The sequence below is a fragment of the Prinia subflava genome, chromosome 9 (assembly GCF_021018805.1).
Source record: "Prinia subflava isolate CZ2003 ecotype Zambia chromosome 9, Cam_Psub_1.2, whole genome shotgun sequence".
Lineage (NCBI taxonomy): Eukaryota > Metazoa > Chordata > Aves > Passeriformes > Cisticolidae > Prinia > Prinia subflava.
The window spans coordinates 14,164,340-14,181,690 of record NC_086255.1 but is presented as its reverse complement, the minus strand read 5'-3'; the positions used below and the strand labels follow the sequence as shown (position 1 = coordinate 14,181,690).

Sequence of the window (17,351 nt, the reverse complement as noted above, 5' to 3'; positions counted from 1 at the left end):
TCCCAGCACGGTCACAGGACGTCTTGCTGAGCCTGCTGGCTGCAGGGTGCTCTCGTGTTGCCCTCTTGTGGTCCTACAAAATGTGGGACCATCTCAATTCCACTTTCCAGGGCAGAGTCAGAGGAGGGAGATTCCTTCCCTAGAACAGCACAACCAGCCCAGGAGGCCACAGCACTCATACTCGCAGGCTGCTGTGGGGTTGGCAGGGCAGCAGAAAAATTAAAGTCTCAGTTCCAAGCGTTTTCCCCTACAAGAGGATTCTTGCAAGACACACAACCCTTTGGAGGTCTCTCTGGGCTGGGATTTGTCCAGCTTTGAATTTTTTTTGTGTTGAACAATTTGGTAAAGCTCCACTTGGCTGTGGCTGAGCTCTCCACGTGAAAACATGGTTACAAAATGTTTCTGAGGCAGGATTTTTAAGCACACCCCTCAAAGGCTTGCCATGAGCTTCGCCCCCGGTGTTGCAAGAAGCGTGGGCTAAAAAGGGCACAACCTTTGGATGGAACATCTGCAGAACAGGGATTTCTTATGCTTTTGAGGCTTCAGTCAAAGCAAAGACAGTTGACAGGTTTGTGTCAGAAGACACAGCAAACAGTCTATCCTCCCCATCTTCTCTGGGCCACTCATGATTTTGTAGATTTCTTCCCTAGTGTGTGTCCTTGTTCCAAGCTGAAGAGTCCTAGCCTACAGTTTTTCACTGTACAGTCTGTTCCTATGTCTGAGCATCCTTACTGCCTGCCTCCAATCCTTCTTCCATTCTCTATTACCTTTTCTGAGATGAAAGGACCAGAACTGTATGCAGACACTGGGAAACATTTAAACAGGCCCAGGAAAATGAATCAAAATTCTTATAAGCAGAACTGTGAGGATCTTTGGAGAAACAGGAGGGCAGATAGAACTCTGCATGCAATACCTTGTAATTTCTATATCTGGCATGGAGGAGGCAGAAAAGGGAAAATACAATAAGTGAAGTCAAAGAAGAATGAAGCGGCTTGGATAGGGATGTCAGCAGAAAGGAGTTGGTCATGGCAGTGACCTGAAAGGCTGCAGGAGGGATTGGGATGACGAAAAACACTAAAAACCTTCTTTGCGAGGCAAGAACAACAGAAATTTTGGGTCAGAGGACATCTAGAGCCCTGTGGCAGAGGCTGGTATCCAGTCTTCAGCATCAGCAAACCATCTACAAGCATCCACACCTGCAGACAACGGAGCACCTGTGCAGCTCCAGGCCCCCTGCCCACGGCACCGTGCCACGGCAGCGGTGTGGGTCCCCACCTGAGGAGAACAGACAGAATCAGCACGCAGCCTGTGCACCTACCAACACGACTCAGAGCAGTCTGCTCCTGGCTGGTGGCAAGTCAAGCTGAGAGCTGTGTGGTTGCTATGGAGAAGTGTAGCTAAATGCACAAACAAGTGCCGAACAGTGATAACTGCTCAGGGGGACTTAAAGACTCCGGGCTTTACAACGTGTTGCTGAGGGATGGTATCCCTTGGGGCATGGAGGCTTTTTTTAGCCTGCCAGGAAATCCAGCGCGGGACCTACTATACTTGGTGTGCCAGATCCTCTGCGATGCACAAACTGGCCCTCTCTGTCATGGATTTCTGCTGGGGAGCTATTTGTTTTTCTCCATCTTGATGCTTTGGCATGATCTTACAATGTATCTAAGCAGCCAAGGAGGCTGCTAGCGGCAAAGCTGAGACTGCACCAGATGGACAGTGTAGACCCACTCGTCATCTGCTGCCAAAGCCAAAGCCAAAGCCGACAAGACAGCGAGATTCCCACAGGCAGCAGCGAGGAAGGGGAGCCCCGGCAGTGCGTGCGAGGCGGCAGCGCTCTGTGGGGAAGCAGAGAGGGTTTGCACAGGCAGCCGCCTGCTGTGCTCCGCGCCGGGCTCCCGGCTGCTCTGCCAGCAGCCCGGCGGGCGCAGGGCGCACGATGCCGTGCTCAGCCCCGGAGGCCACGGGGTGTCTGCAGCCCCTGTCCCCGCACGGGCACCCGGCCGGGCACCGTGTCCTGCGGCGGGCTGGCCCCAGGGACCGCCGGGGGAAATGCCTGCGGCCGCGCGGTGCCGCGCAGGGCCAAGTCCCCACGTCAGCCGGGGGCCCCGGGCTCCCCAGGCTGCGGGCCAGCCCCGCGGAGCAGCTCCGCCTTCCCAGCGGCACCACGCCGGGCCGGGCCGGGCGGAGGCGGCCGGGAGCGGGGCGGGCGCTGGGGGCCGGGCCGGCCGGGGCCGGGCGGGGCTGGGCGGCCGCGGGAGGGCGGAGGCGGGAGCGGGACCCCCAGGGCCGGAGCGGCCGCGGCGCCCGGAGCGGGCCGGGAGAAGGTAGGGACCCGCCGGAACGGCCGGGGGCAGCCGGGCATTCCCCGCCCGGGAACGCCCGGGCCGCTGCCCCGCCGGCCTCCCCCGCCCCGCGGCCGCCCCGGCCTGCGCCTCCGCCGAGCCCCGGCGCGGCCCGGCCCCCGCCCGCCGGCGCCTCCCGCACTCCGCACGGCCCCGCCGGCCTCGGGCATGGGGGCTGCCGGTGCCGGGGCTGCCCCGGCCGCTGTGGCCGGCGGCGGCTGCCCCAGCCCGGGCTGCTGCGGGCTCGGCTGGGCGCGCTCCCCTCGTGCCAGCCGCGCCAGGGCAGCGTGGCCCCCCAGCCCTGCGTGCCCAGCCGGGTGCTCGCTGTGCCCCGGCCCACAGCACCCACGCTGCCCTGGGAGCACCTCGGGCACCTGGGCAGCGTGGAGCAGCTGTGCCGTACAGCGGGAGCCGCCCGTCTGCTCCCCACAGTGGGCTTGTGGTCTCTTAAGCCGTGTCTGTCAGGCGGTGGTAACCCGGGTGGTCACCCCCGGGCAGGCAGGCAGGCAGCTGGTGGTAGCTGGCAATGCCTGGACAGCTTGTTGCAGAAAAGAAGAGCACCTGGCCCTTTGGAAATTATCTGGCCGTCTCACATAATTTCTGGTTTGGCACTGGGAGTCTGGAGTTGTTGCACCCGTGAGGGTGGCACAAGTTGCTGTACACAGAGAGCAGAAGCTCAAGGCTGCAGCAATGTGCCTCTCCCGGGTCCTCCTCCGAGGGCATTCGCTCGGTTCAAGGCAGCCTGAGAAGAGAACTTAAAAGAATTCCGTTTGTTTTCACTCTTGCAAACACAAATCCCTCTTGTAACACTGGCAGCCTGGCCCCATTGCCTTGTACTTAACAGAGATGAACTGGAGGTGTCTCTGCCAGTGGCCCTGCTGGGGGATGAAGGCTTGGGTCACCCTCAGCATAGTCTGAGAGGTAGCTGCTGCTCCTTTGTTGTGCCTTTTGCTGACCCTAAGCTGTACCTCAGCTGATCCTGTCCTTGATGCAATTTGGCCTTTGGGTCAAACATCTCTGCTGCTGTTCCTGCTGTTTGAAATTCTCTCCCCAGTTCTGGCCTTTCATATCTCATTCTCCTTGTCGTAGTACCTAGGAAGCCTCTAGTTGTGTCATAAACGTTAACGTCTGCTTTGACGCTTGTCATGATTCCTTAACTTTCAGTTTCTCCTGAAAAGGTTTTCTTTCCCCTTGCCTCTGCTATTTTCCCCTTTGCTTCCACTAAGATTTTATCTCTTCATCTGAAAGAGATCATAGATACAGAATTTGCAGTTTTGCAGATGCTTTGCCAAATACAGCCTCTTTACCGTGCTACAAGACGTCACCATCATCCCCCTCATCTTGACTCACTCTGGCTGTGAGTCGTGCTGGGCAGTGTCTAAATGCATCCTGCTTGTGCGTGAGGCCTCCAGAATGCACCGAGGATGCCTACGGCTCTGAGCTGGCCTCCGCTTTCTATTCGTGAGATCCTCTGTCTGTCAGGGCCAAAGGTTTCCTTTCTCTCCAGCTGCTCTGCTTAGAATTAGCAGTGACATTAAAAACTGATATGAACTTACAACAGTTTTAAAGCACTGCTGATTATGGGATGGGAGGAGCTGAGCAGTAGGGGCAAAGGAGTGATTCTCAGAGCTTTACAGGGCACCACCTCTGCCAGCTGTCATGGATACCATGGCTGTGGGACCTCTTGGGGTTCTGAGTAAAGTTGAGGTGCCCCTGCTGTGGGTGACTTCAGATGGACTTTGTGACAGTGATGATGTCAGCTTAGGTGGGACAGCCTGGGCTGTGCTTACCTTTGCACTTCACTGCCTTAACTGATAATTTCTCCTCAACCTCCAGCAAAAGTATATTTCTAATCACATTGCTCAACCCCATTTCTGAGTGACACAGCTTTTACTTTACCTTGTTTTTAGAACCTTTCTCTTGGGAGATAAAATTTATTGCTTCCTTCTCAGGAACACCTAGGGACTCTGAAAGGAAGAGATCCGGGTAGCAGCAGAGTCCCTGCTGGGGACTGAGGTTCTTTGGAGATAACAGTACAGAACAGGAATGGTGTCGAGCAAAGAATAGAGTTTCCAAGTCAAACTCAAGTAATTTCCAGATTTCTGGACTCCCCACCCAGCAACCAAAGCATCATAATGGGCTTCTGTCCAAAAGTTATTTTGAAGAATATTGTTCAGGGTGCAAAATCAAGTGCTACAGTGCTAAGGAATGTCCTTGCAGCCCCAGTTCAACTTGTTTTGGATATGTACTCAAGGTGTAATGACTAATTTTGTAATTGTATGCTACTTACCACCTGTAGCCCAGCCACAGGTACTGCGCAGCAATGGTGATTCTGCTCTTGGGGTTTTATCTGTTCCTTATTCTAAGTTGTATAATTTTAGCCTGTCTGCAAAACTGTGAAGAGACACAACCATGCACCTTGGGGTGGGAGAAGACAGGACCTTGTAACACAGTCTGTAAGGCACATGCTGCCACAGCAAACAGTTTGGGAAACTCGTCTCCCAAGCTGATGTTCTGGCCTTTACATGCTTGGGACCCCACTGCCAGAGATTAAATATCCATCACAGTCATCTTGCTCACATGTTGTGGCAAGGTGTTCTGCTTTGCATTAAAAATTGATGCTGTGCTCTAGTTTCCAGATGACTTTTCGTTTGCTTGCCGTCTGGCTCAGCACGAGCTCCTCTTGCTTCTTTGCCACGCCACTCTTAACCCACACAAACACCCCCAGCCTTGCCCTCAGCCGTGTCCTGCAACAGAGCAGGTGAGAACACTGGCAGCCAGCGCCCAGCTAGAGGGAAGTAGTGGTTTGAATGGCTTGTTTGGTACATGGCAGAGCTCCTCTGCCATCACACAGCTGTGGTGGGAGGCCAGAGCTTGCTTAAGCAGTCCTTTACTTGATAGTCCTGGTTCTTGAGGGGTCAGTGATCCAACCAAAAATGTATTCATATCAATGATTTTTGATATATCAGGTCACAGACAAAGCCAAAGAAGCTATTTCTTTTTAGAGTGAGAAGACTGCTCTTCCTCCTGGGAGCCATGCAGTGTTAGGAGATGGAGTGCAGAAGAGCTTTGAAGTTTCCCACTGTGTGAAGCTCAGCTGGGGGACTCTTTGGGATCTGCTGAGACAAGCAGCATGTCCTAACAAGAAGCTGCAGTGATCAGCGTTTCCCTGGTGGGAGAAGGCTCCTCTCTTCAGCACCATTAGTTGGGGGTTTGCCCTGCTTGCTGCATTGTCCATTCTGTTGGGATTCATAGGATCAGCTCTGCATTTGTTGGAGTCCCTGCACTGGCACCATCTCCAGCTGGGGCCCAGGCAGCCTGGCTCAGCGGGGTATTGTTTATTCCACCCAGGAATGTGCAGGCGAGCAGGGACCTCGGGGAGCTTTACAGACTAACATGTTCTGCTGTGAGCAGGGAGAGGGAGTGTGGGTGGCCGCAGCTCTGAAGGCTGGCGGGAGCAGTCAGGGCGTGCTGGTGTGCGGATAATGTCCTGTCCCAAAGAGTGAATGAGGACTGTGCAGGCCATGCAGATGCACTGGGGTTTGGAGGAGGGAAGGAGGGCTGTGCAGATTTGGAGAACACAGGGAGGAACAGAGGGAAAAGGTAGAAATGTCTTAGTATGTAGTTAGTTTTGTTAGTTTGTAGTTAGTTAGTTAGTTAGTTAGAACCTTTGTTCTTCGCACAATGGTGTGAGAAGCCAAGCATAACTGCAGGTTCCTCCCACTGTGTGCTGGGTACTGATCCTGCAGCCTAGAGCACAGCAAGGGCTGCAGCAGATCTCTCCCAAAGCCAGTCCCAGCAGCTGGAGGGTACACTGAACTGAGTATCTCTGTCACTGGGGGTGGATTGTGTTTTCAGTGAACAGACATTGAGCTATAATGAGTGGAAGGAGGTATGAAAAGACCTAGGTGAAATGCAAAGTGTTTTTCATTTTTTAAGAAGATCACTGACAGGATTTGTTTAATATTTTTAATATTAATTTCACTAATCATTTTCTGACAAGCTTGTCTTTTGTACATTTCTGTGAGTATGACATTCCTGGTCTACTGCTCATGCAAGTTCTAAGGTTTTTGTAGAGATTAAGACATCTGCTGGACATGAATCCACTTGCCCTTCTTGTGCAAAGCCTGTGTGCCTGTGGAAGCCCACACAGCATATTTTGGTCTGCTTGGTGAAATGCTAGTTTTTCAGTTACAGTTCAGTCATACCGTCCCTAGTCAGTTCTAACAGTGCTGCTTCTTGAGTGAGAAGCTGGAATGTATTATTTAGTGAAGAAACAAGTGACAATAGCACCTGGTAAGTTTGGTTTCCTTGCTGCTTAATTTGTGGGATCCATCCGTTACTGTTTTTTATCTCATGGTCTGAGCAGTGCTTTGGGATAGCAGTGGATTAGCTGCCCGCAAACCCTTTAGGTCTCCCTTTTTACTGGGGTTGTTAATACTTCTTGTAATCAGCCTAAATGGCCTCTTCACAATGCTGCCTTATCTCTTAAGTGCTTGAAATCCTTGTTTCAGCATCTTTGGTAGTCCTACCCCCATCTAAGTGATGGTACTTCTAGCAAGTGCCTTACATTTACAGTGACAATTACATTTCATGCTGGTGAGTCCGTTGTTTCGGATTTTTTTAACCTGTGCAATTTCAGTTGCAAAAAGAGGAGAGATAGAACAAGTTGTCAGAATCTATGTGTAAATGCCTTTTCTTGGCTGCTGTGACTTGGCCCAGTCAGTGCTGAAGATCTCAAAACAAAACTGTAACAGAGTTAATAGCTATCATTTCATTCTGGTCCCTCCTTCCATCAGCCCACGCTGGACCAGACACGCTGCAGAGCTAATAGCAAAATGGGATAAGCAGTCTTCCATGAGGGTGATGTTAGTGTGTGCTGAGCATGCATGCATGCAGACTGGGGGGGTGATTAATGCCCTGGGAATCCACTCTCTGCCTTGCTGCACAATGCTGTTGTGTCAGGCGCAGAGCTTGGCACCAGGCAGGCTGTGGTCGGCGCCAGGAGCACGTTACCTGGTCTGTGCAGGATCAGGCAGTGAGACAGAGCCTGGGTGTTCTCAGCAGGGCCCGTTCCTGCCGCGCCACAGCTTCATACTTGCACAGTGAGGCTCTCTTTGGATGCGGGTCTGCTGCTGGGCGGGGACGGCAGGCCTTCGATCCGCACTCCTGACCTCTGCCAGCCTGAAAGCCCAGAGTTTACTCAGTTGTGGCAGAGCTCTCCCTCCTTTCCTCTGAGAGGCAAGGATCACCCATCCCTGAGGTGAGAGGTGCTTGGCCAGCTGTCAGGAGACGTGACTCACAGGGGATCACAGGCAGAGCCCTGCTCTCCCTGCAATCTGCTTTTCCTTCTGGAGCCTCTGCGTGAGCTGTTGCTGAATGTTTGTTTTCATCAGATCTAGGGTGGATCCGGGAAAAGCTCGGGTCCACTATTAAGCCTGAAGAGTTGGACTCAGTAAGTTTCCAGTCTGGAATATGCTGGGAGGCTTCCTTCTCTAGGTGGGGGTTTGTAGAAAATGTTGGCAGGCGGCACTGCAGGGAGTCAGACAAGGCCAAGGTCCTGGAAAACATAATATTTTGTGTTCAATTCATGTCATGGAGCAAGCAAACTCCACAAGACTGATTCACTACTTGCAAATACAGGGGCATGCTTTCTATACTCCAGTGGAGTCAGAGAATGATCTTGCTCTTCTTGGTACTGCTGAGGGAACATGAGCCTGTTGGGATTCTTTTTTTGGCAGCTTCAGAAGTTGCGTCACTTTCTTACAAGCTGCCTCTCAGGGAATGCTTTGGACATTAATAAGTTAGTGTTTTATTATAACTGTAATTAATATATATGTGCTGGAACTATGGCAGTTCTGCCCGTCCCTCTCTATCTTCATCTCATTGGAAAATCTTGCACATTTTAATGAGTCCTTCAAGCTGCAGGTGTGGTAAAGGAAGTGACACTCCTGTTCTCATGGGCGGGATCAGTGGCTGGGCTGTATTGTCAGCCCCAGTGATTGTAGCAAAGCCAGGGTTTGGGTCTGCAGCACACAGACTGTAATCCTGGCATACCTCTGCCCATTCTTACATTACACCTTTGACAGAAGATATACAAGAAATCTCACTGTACCATCATGTGCTCCTGGAGAAACTACCCCACGGCAGCAATTATGCCTGCAATATGTTTTTTCCCTCTTTGTCCAGTCCTGCTGTGAAGTTTGAATATTCAGAGTAGGGCAGGGATTCCTAGGAGCCTGAGCTCAGCCAGGCTGCCTGCAAGGGGCTGCTGCTGCTGCGCCTCTTGCTGCTGCTCCTATTCTCATGAGAACATGCAGCAGCGTGCCCCAGCCACCCCACCCCAAATAGCACAAAGGTCTTTACTTATCTTTAGTATTTTCAAGCTAATTGATGGCTCTTCTGTCTTTTTCCCTGCTCCACATGGTCGTGTTTTTAATACTGTTACTCCTTCTGCCTCAGTAGGTTTCTGCCATCCTGAACTGCAGCTCTTTGTGCTCCTGATTCACTCAAGTCCATTCATCTCTTTTTGGTGGCAGAGTGCTGTCTGCTGCTGGATATTGGGTTCTTTGTTTGTACAGCCAGCACAAAGCTGGTGACAAAGGGACAGCCTGTGTCCCAAGCAGCCCGCGTGCGATGGGGAAGGCAGTGAGAGCACTAGGAGGGACAGACAGACAGGATGGCAGAGGTGAGGGCGGCCAGGGGCACGGCGTGCTGGCTTCAGCACAGGAATGGCTGGGGGCGGGGAGACGTGATGAGGAAGCTGTTCCTGCTGAGTACAAACCCGCTTTGTTCCCAGGAGGTGAGTCGGACTGGATAAACAGAACGGTCCCGTCAGCAGAAAGCCTTTCCCTGGCTGGATCCCCAAAGGGCACTCTCACTGGGACTTGGCTGCACCTCCTTAGCAGGGACATATTTCTCCTCCCTGTGCTAGCTTCCCCTCTTCCTGACTCTCCGGGGCTCAGGTGGGCTGTGTGTGTCTGTGCAGAGAAAGGTGCCCGGGGGGGCTGTGTATGTGTTTTGTTGTGTTGTGGCTGTGCTCTGTGCTGTCGGCTGGGCAGGGGGTTTGACACGCCGTGCTGACAGCGGACGGGTGCCAGCGGCTGGGCGGCGCTCGGAGCGGGGCTGCGCGCTCAGCGCTCGGAGCCGCTCCGGGACGGGAGAGAACCGGCCCATGGCAGGGAAGCTGTGTCCGAACGGACAGAGCAGGGCTCCGCTTGGGATGTGGGAGAGAAGCAGCCTGTGCCGGGGGGCTTGGTGGGGAGGACGCCGATGTCCCAGCGTCGCAGAGGGCAGGGCTCTGAAAGCACCGCGGAGAGATGTTGGCAGTGCTGTCCTGTGCCTTCACCTCGGAGGTGAAAGTGAGGAGTAATCCTAAAGTTTCAGGTTGGTTTGGATGGACGAACCTTTCTGTTCCCATCCTGAGGAATCTGGGAGAAGGCAAAGGAGCAGCTTAAGCTGTAGGACTGCTGCTGCCTTGGTGCACTGTATTTCTTTGACAGTGGGGCTGAAAAGCAGAAATTATACAGAAGTGTCCTCAAAGCCACTTCCAGAGAAAGGGGAATCCAGGACATAGCCCTTGATGGGGAGATGTTTGCCTGCTGTCAGGTCTCCTACCAGGAGGAATTTCAGCCTTGGCTCCCAGAGCCTTGGACAAGGTCTGCACCCTCATCTCAGCCTGACTTGTGCCAAGAACCATGGTGAGACACCCAGGGGATGTCTGAGCCAGGTACGTAGAAGGCAGAAAGGATTTTTTGAGTCAGGTCTGAGAATGAGGATGGTGGCATGTGCTTGCCTGAGTGGACTTTGTGCCTCTTCCCTTGCTGGGCCAGAATTGTGCTGGTTCAGCGTGCAGTTCCTGTGGCCCTGAGTGGTGGCATGGGGAGGGGGATTTCTGTGCCCATCCTGCCAGAGGATGTGTGGTGGGACATGCAGTGGGTAGTACTGGCCCATCAGGCCCTGTCAGGCTGAGCCCGGCCCCAAATGTCAGGGAAATGCTGAGCTTCCTCCCCTCCTCTTGCTTCCTTCCTGACGGGAATTCACTTCCAAATTTCTTGCTGCTTCTCCCCCCTCTTGCAACAGAAACACATGATCTTACAGAGATAGCCAGAGGGGTGGGACAGGGCCGGTTAGACCATGGGGACTGCATTGCTGCAGCCCCTGGGCTCCTGTGGCACACGGTGAGGGGTTGGCAAGGAGCTTAGGACAGGATCTCCCCACATCCGCCTCTGTGCTCAGGAAAGGTTTTACTTCCTGAGCCTATGTGTGATAATTTCAGGTGTTTCTGGGTGCTGACTAACTTCTCGCTGTCTCAGCCCTAGGCACTGACCTGCCTTCAGACTCTGCACAATGGAGGCTGGCTCCGTGGTGCGGGCAGTCTTTGATTTCTGTCCCAGCGTCTCTGAAGAGCTGCCCCTCTTCGTGGGAGATGTCATCGAGGTGTTGGCTGTGGTGGATGAGTTCTGGCTCTTCGGCAAGAAGGAAGGTGTCACAGGTAAGAGCTGGAAGTTCCTGCACATGGGTCCATAGAGGTGCCAGCTAAATGTCCACTTCATGAACACATCTTCTCTTGGTAGAGAAGGACCTGATGTGATTTACTAAATCTTTCATGGGACTTTGATTGCCACTAAGAGTGCAAGTTGCCAGCCTTGTGTCAACTATTCAGACAGCTTGTGTGTTGTTTTTTGAGAGAGGTTAGTGGAGAGTCAGTTCTCGAGGAGGTAGGAGCTTCACAATACTAGTTGTTCCAGTCACTGTGGAGAGACTGCCCATTTCCTGGCTAGTTTGTGTGCTGACCTGCTGTGGCAGTGGAAGGGGTGAAAGGAAACAGATGCACTGAGAGTGGAAATGCATCCACTCTGGAAACCAGTCCAAGTGACCTTGTCAGTGGAGATAGAACAGCAGTGACCATGTGTGCCCCCCAAGCCCTCTGACTCAGCCCCACCTCCCCCTTTCTGCTTCGAAGCATCTTCCTGCACAAATTGCCATCAATATCTAGGTGCCTGAAGAGGTGTGCAAGTCTCTTAAACTTTTAGGGGGTGTGAGCAACCTCTGAAGCGGCAGAATGCTCTTAGTGAAACACTAAGAGTCTCATAGTCTCTGTTTAGGCAGCTCTTTTTCATCTTAATCCTGATGTTAAGAAGATGTGTGAGCTCTTGGGGAGATGAAAGCCAGGCCACTTCAAAGCATAAGCCTGCCTCTGTCTTCAGCATGAGGGTGGGACTGATTTCATCCCTGGCTGTAGAGATGGGACTGCTATTGTAGGAGCAGTCTGGTCTCTCCTAACACCCACAAGCTGTCTACTGTCTGAAACAAAGGTGGACAGGAGCTCTTCCCTCCTGTGCTCCATGTGACTGATAAGTGGCATTGAATGAGCATGTGCCTGATCCTGTTGCTGCTGCTGGGCAGCAACTGTCCCTGGGCAAGGATTATGTGTGCAGTTTTCAACAGAGTTTTGTCTCCCAGCATAACTGGTGAGGTTGTTCAAAAGAAGATGGAGCTGCTAAGGAATAACAAACAGATGTGTGTTGTAGCTCAAAGATAAACATGCTAAAGTCAAACTGAATGTTTTTAATGACCTTTAACTCAAAACCCAATTACATTCCTGCTTTCCCTTGGAACAGCTGTTGTAGTTTTCTGTCCAGCTTTCTAAGTTAAAGTTATAGGGAATTGAAAAAGCACTTTAGAATAGAAGCTGTGGAGGTGTTGCAGCCTAGTACTCATTACTCTGTAATAAGTCATACTCTGGAATAATTACTGTAAGTCCATGTATAGTAATTCCTTTCTTATGGCATTATGTTGTTTCCATGTACAGTGCCAGAAGCTAAGATAAGGAAAAAGAGAGTTGGTTAAAACTGTGAAGGAAGCAGAGTATAGCAAATGCCAAATTGCCTAAACACAGTGCAAAGCTCTGGGTGTCTAGGATATGGTGTTTCCCAGTTTTATTAGAAAATATTTGGTCACCCAGAGGCAATGCTGGATGTGCTAATAGCTCCTACTTCGTCATATCCCCTTGCCTCAAATTATATAAGAAAGACATTTTTATTGGCCTTTGCAGTGGGCTCTCATGGGCCATGTTGTGTGCTCTCAGAACTGAAATTAGTATCTGATGGGTATCATGTGGTGGCCAACAAATGTGCCATGGTGAAACAGGTACACAGAATGACAAAGTGGGGAGGGTCCCTGGAGCCCCAGCAGGGCTGAAGCTGTGACAGAGCCTGTGACTCACAGGTGGGGCCATCCTGAGTGTGGCAGCCTGAATTCTGTGCTGAGACTGCGCAGGGGCCAAGCCCTATAGAGGAAGCAGCACAGGGTGGATATGCCCAGTCAGAAGACACTGGTCTCATGATGCAGCACTACTGGATCTCCTAGTCCTCACCATGGGTCTGAGTTGGAAAGGAGGCAGTAAGGGCAGGCAGAGAAAACCTAGTATGTCTGTTCCTGGAAGCTCCATGCTGATGGCACAGTCCCAGTAATGCACACAGCCTGTGGTTACCTGGAGTGAGCCAAGGGCTCAAAGCATTTTGTTCTCTGTAAGCTCTTAAGTACTTAAAATCCCAGGAATTCCTGACTCCTAAACTGGTTCTTCTTCCACCAGGCTATTGAGACACCCAGGGTAACTGGGTATTTTCCTTTAGCAAGATGAAGAGATCTCAAAATCTGGAAGGAGGGTGGAGATGGTGGTGGGTCACAGGAAAGACTCATTGCTGACAACTCGTTCTCCTTTTAGGGCAGTTTCCTAGCAGCTTTGTTGAACCTGTGGATATTCCCCCTTTGAAGCAGGGAGAAAAACTGTTTGTTTGTACCAATGACTTCACATCTCAAGAGCCAGGGAGCTTGTCATTGCAGAGAGGTAATCTCCATTCCCTTCCTTTGCTTTGCACCTCAAAAGCCTCACCTGTCCTTCCGGATGGATGAACCTAGTCACAGCATCCTGCCTAGAGTGACAGAAGAAAGAGGTGAATCTCCTAATTCCTCATGACATGGGTCATGTCAAATCCACCATGGTCCTCTAGGCTTCTGCCACTTTGATACCAGTTTCTCATGATCTGTCATTACTCATGAAACTCCAAAAATTGGCATCACCTGATCATAGTAAATTTGCAACCACCTTTTAGCTGACCTCTAATCTCCAAATCTTAGACTTGCATTTGGAGCAGAATGAAAGCTTTGATGCACCTTTGCAGCCAAACTGTGTACCTTAGGTGTACAAGAGGCTGCTGATATTTCATAATCAGCTGATATTTCATTAATCCCATCCTGTGCTTGTGTGCATCCCCAGCATGCACTGTGCTCTGACAGAGTGCCAGTCTTCATCCCCAGCCAGGAGGGAACATGGGGAGGCAGGAATAAGAGGTGGGAAGCAATAATGAGAGCAGTTTTGAACTGGTGTGTCTCATTCTCTGCAGGAGACTTGGTGATCCTGGGGGGGTCCCTGGCCTCCAGCTGGCTCCAGGGCCGAAGCAGCTGGGGTTCCAAGGGCTTTTTCCCCTCATCATGTGTGAGGGAGCTGTGCCTTTCAGTTCAGAGATGTCAGCTGCCCCAGAGCACTCTCCTGGAGGTGCCTGCCTACTCTCTGGGCCAAGCCCGGGCCCTGATGGACCTGTCTGCTCAGCTGGAGGAGGAACTGGACTTCAGGGAAGGGGATGTGATCAACATTGTTGGTGTCCCAGAGCCTGGCTGGTTTGAGGGTGAGCTCAGAGGCTGCAGGGGCATCTTCCCAGAGGGTTTTGTGGAACTGCTTACTCCTCTGCGAGCACCAGGAACCTCAGTGGATCCAGAGCCCACAGGGACTTGTGACACCAATGGGACAGTAGAGATGCCCCCCAAAGATGACAAGGAGCCAGGGAGTACTTATGGTGTTGCCCTCTACCAGTTCCAAGCCCTGGAGTCCAAGGAACTGGATTTTGATGTGGGTGACAGGATTCGGATTGTAGGCATTCTGGAGGATGGCTGGCTGGAGGGGGAGCTGAGAGGAAAACGTGGCATCTTTCCACACAGATTTGTGAGGCTGGAAGCCTCTGAGGCTTGCAGGGAAAAGCTGAGTGCTGGGGATCTGCAAGATGGAGGCAGTTGTGGATTGACCATCCATCAAGATCCAGAAAGCAGTTGCTCTGAAACTCCTCCTTTGCCAGGGAAAGATAGCAGGGAAAAGGAGGATGGCTTAGCTGCATACCCTGAGCCTGCCACCGTTTTGTCTGACAAAGCAGGGAGGTCAGAGGGTCCTCTTGGCACTGACTTGAGACAGCAGCAGACCTTTCCCAGCACAGGACACCAAGAGCCACATCCCAAAGATGAAGTGGGCTCAGAGCCCTCTAACCACACGAAGACAGTCAATGGCGCTCTCCCCTCTGCTCAGCTGCCTCCCCCACAGGGCAACACACCTGGCCAAGCAGGGGAGCTGGAGCCTGGGGGGACCATTTCAGCCACCCCACAAAGCTCAGAAACTCAGTCCCTCCCGAAGCATGAAGGAGACAGCCCCACTGCACCCTTGCAGGCTCCCCACTTCCCCCAAGATCCTAGCAGGAGCCAAGTGATTTCATCTCCTAATAGCTGGGCAGCATCTCAGGAGAGCCAGAGCAGGCCCCAGAACCTAGACAGTTGGATGGACAGTAAACTGGAGAAGTCCAAGCCCTGTTCCAGGTTAGGAACTGCCCAGGTGAGCCTGGACACACGGGCTGGGAGCTGGGGGGAGTGCTGCCCTCTTGCAGTGCAGGGGGACAGCTGCTCGGACCTGGACTCCAAATTGACGGAGCAGCTGGCCCAGTTTGAGAAGAGTCTGTCCAGTACTGGTGCGGAGCAGGACAAGGTCTCCCGTCACTTCTCTATCTTGGACTACAGCTCTGAGAAGGACATTGTCCGTGGGTCTCCTGAATCTGTGTCCCACTCCAGGCAGGCAGAGAGGAGAAGGGCCCTGAGGCCACCCCCTCCTCGGCCCAGCAGCCTCGCCACAACTGCTGTGCACGTGCAGGGTGGCCAAGTGCCCAAAGGCAGGGCTCTGTCCTTCTCGGTCAAACCCTCCCGGCCTGCGCCCCGGCCTCCGCCCAGCAACCAGCGCAGAAATGTGGCCCCTGAACAGCCTCAGCCCAGCACCCCGGAGCAGCGGGTGGAAGAGGGACGTGAGGACTTGACACAGGCAGGATCAGCCTCCTCCAGCTCCATCCTGCTGACTAGAATTGGAGAGGTGGAGCGAGATCTGGAGGCCTACAGCAAGACCCGTGCCGAGCTAAGCCTGATGCTGGAGGAGCAGCAAGATGAGCTGGTGAGAGCAGAGACCATGGAAAACCTTGATTTCTGTGACTCCAACATTGAGAGCCTCAGCATGGAGCTGCAGGAGTTGAGAGGTGAGTCTACAACAGCATGGGATGGGGAAAGCTTCAGGCGCACAGGTGCATCTGCTGTTTTACAGACATTGTTGAAGGCAGTCTTTTTTATGCTTTTATTCTTGATTTAGATAATTTTGTAAGCACTGTTGCAGTACAAATCATGATGATTTTGCCTTGGAGAATCACAGTGTCTTTCTCTGGATATCCCCTTGCCCTGGTCTTGCCCACCCCCTTTTCCAGCTCTTCAGTCTCCTCCTCCAGTCCCACTGTACATCCAGAGCCTTCATCTCATCCACTTCCAGATATCCATGATGGAAAGCAAAACCACTGCTGCTGCAGTTCCAACCTCTGTGCCTCATCCCCTCTTATCTGTAGGGGAGTGCGCAGGAACTTCAGGGTGGCTTTGCTGGTGGCCCTGCAGTTGAGATTTGAGTTGACGTCTGTGCTGTGACTGCCCTCAACCTGTCAGGGCAGTGAGTTTCCTGTGTTTCTGCTCTGGTGCTGATACAGACCTGTGGGGATTTGTTGTAAATATGAGAAGGGGTGCACAGAAGGGGACTGAACCTGACCTGGGAGTGGGATGTATTAGCAGGCAAAAAGTAAAGCCTACCCCTGTGCTCCTGCCATCCTTGGAGTCCAGGACAAGAAGACAGCACTGTTCTGTTGGTAACAGCAACAAAGAGCTTACAATTGTGGCATGTCTGTAGCTGAAAATGTGACTTTTGTTCTTTAACCCCAGAAAAAAATTACTCAGGAAAGAGGAATTTCCCATGGTTATATCAGCACATTTGGTCTCTGAAACCTGAAGATGCCATGTAAAGATCAGTGCTGTTAATTACATTACACTTGATATTATAGTAGACAAATGGAAAGATGGGATCACATACATCTTCTCCCACAGTCCCTTCCCCAGGCTTCTCCCAGGAGCTCTGACACTGCAGTCCTGTTACTGAAACCCACGATGTGCAGGAAATGTGGGCACTCCATGCGGGAGATGGAGTGAAATGCCAACTCCTGCCTGGGAGTTACTCACTCTGACTTCATTGCCTCCATCCTCCCACTGCTTAATCAGCGCTGGGGAGCACAGGCACTTTGCTGCACGATCGTGTCTGAGGCAGAGCACATGGGAATGAAGGCTGATACGGGTGCACCAGGAAGACAAGGTGACAAGCAGCTTCCACATCAGTGGTGTGCGAAAGGGATGCTTAGAAGGAGGCCTAGAGGATTTGAAGCTAGATGAAATAACTTGAAGGTAGGAAGAAGAAGAAAACCTAGGCTGAATCTCAAGGGAAATTTTCTGATGAGATGGATCTTGCTAGGAAATGTCTCCTACTGTCCCCAGTGCTTCCTGGCAGAGGACTGATCCTGTAGAACCTGTTGGTTCCTGGAACTGGAAGTTTTAGGCACTATCCTGAGGCATCCTCAAGCTTGTATCCTTTCAGTAGTTCTAGGGGATTTTTCTCCAGTTCAAGAGACCTCTCTAGCCCTGTGATAAAGATGTGTCCTACCCAAGCTCTGTCATGTGCCTTCGGACACATCTGAGTGTGGCCAGAGAGCATGTCTGGCTAGCCCAGCTCTAGTGCAACAGGCAGAACAGTAACTTGGTGTTGCATCAGCTCAGCAAAATGTGTTTGTGCCGTGCCTGAGGCAAGACCTCTGCCTTACCACTGTTAGGGGAACATGG

At 52.2% G+C, this 17,351-nt stretch overlaps 2 protein-coding genes across 5 annotated transcripts in view; both read left to right on the top strand.

The window, feature by feature from the left end:
* The first annotated feature begins 1,332 nt into the window (after positions 1-1,332).
* On the top strand, positions 1,333-7,602 carry LOC134554720 (basic proline-rich protein-like). The gene has a single exon (XM_063405548.1). The coding sequence runs from the start codon at positions 1,937-1,939 to the stop codon at positions 3,086-3,088; it is 1,152 nt and encodes a 383-aa protein (XP_063261618.1). The 5' UTR covers positions 1,333-1,936; the 3' UTR covers positions 3,089-7,602.
* Positions 2,215-17,351, top strand: part of DNMBP (dynamin binding protein) — a 34,064-nt gene continuing 18,927 nt past the window's right edge. Inside the window, exons 1-4 of one of the 4 annotated variants that reach the window (XM_063405541.1) lie at positions 2,215-2,324; positions 10,658-10,836; positions 13,072-13,194; positions 13,751-15,685. In XM_063405541.1, the coding sequence (XP_063261611.1) occupies positions 10,692-10,836; positions 13,072-13,194; positions 13,751-15,685 (2,203 nt within the window). In that variant the 5' untranslated portion in view covers positions 2,215-2,324; positions 10,658-10,691. Of the gene's footprint in view, positions 2,325-9,161; positions 9,308-10,657; positions 10,837-13,071; positions 13,195-13,750; positions 15,686-17,351 lie in introns of those variants that run through there. The other 3 variants (XM_063405543.1, XM_063405542.1, XM_063405546.1) reach the window with 3 other exon arrangements.

Excerpts from the sequence above, each read along its gene's own strand:
- LOC134554720 (XM_063405548.1), top strand. The coding sequence starts at position 1,937 with ATGCCGTGCTCAGCCCCGGAGGCCACGGGGTGTCTGCAGCCCCTGTCC.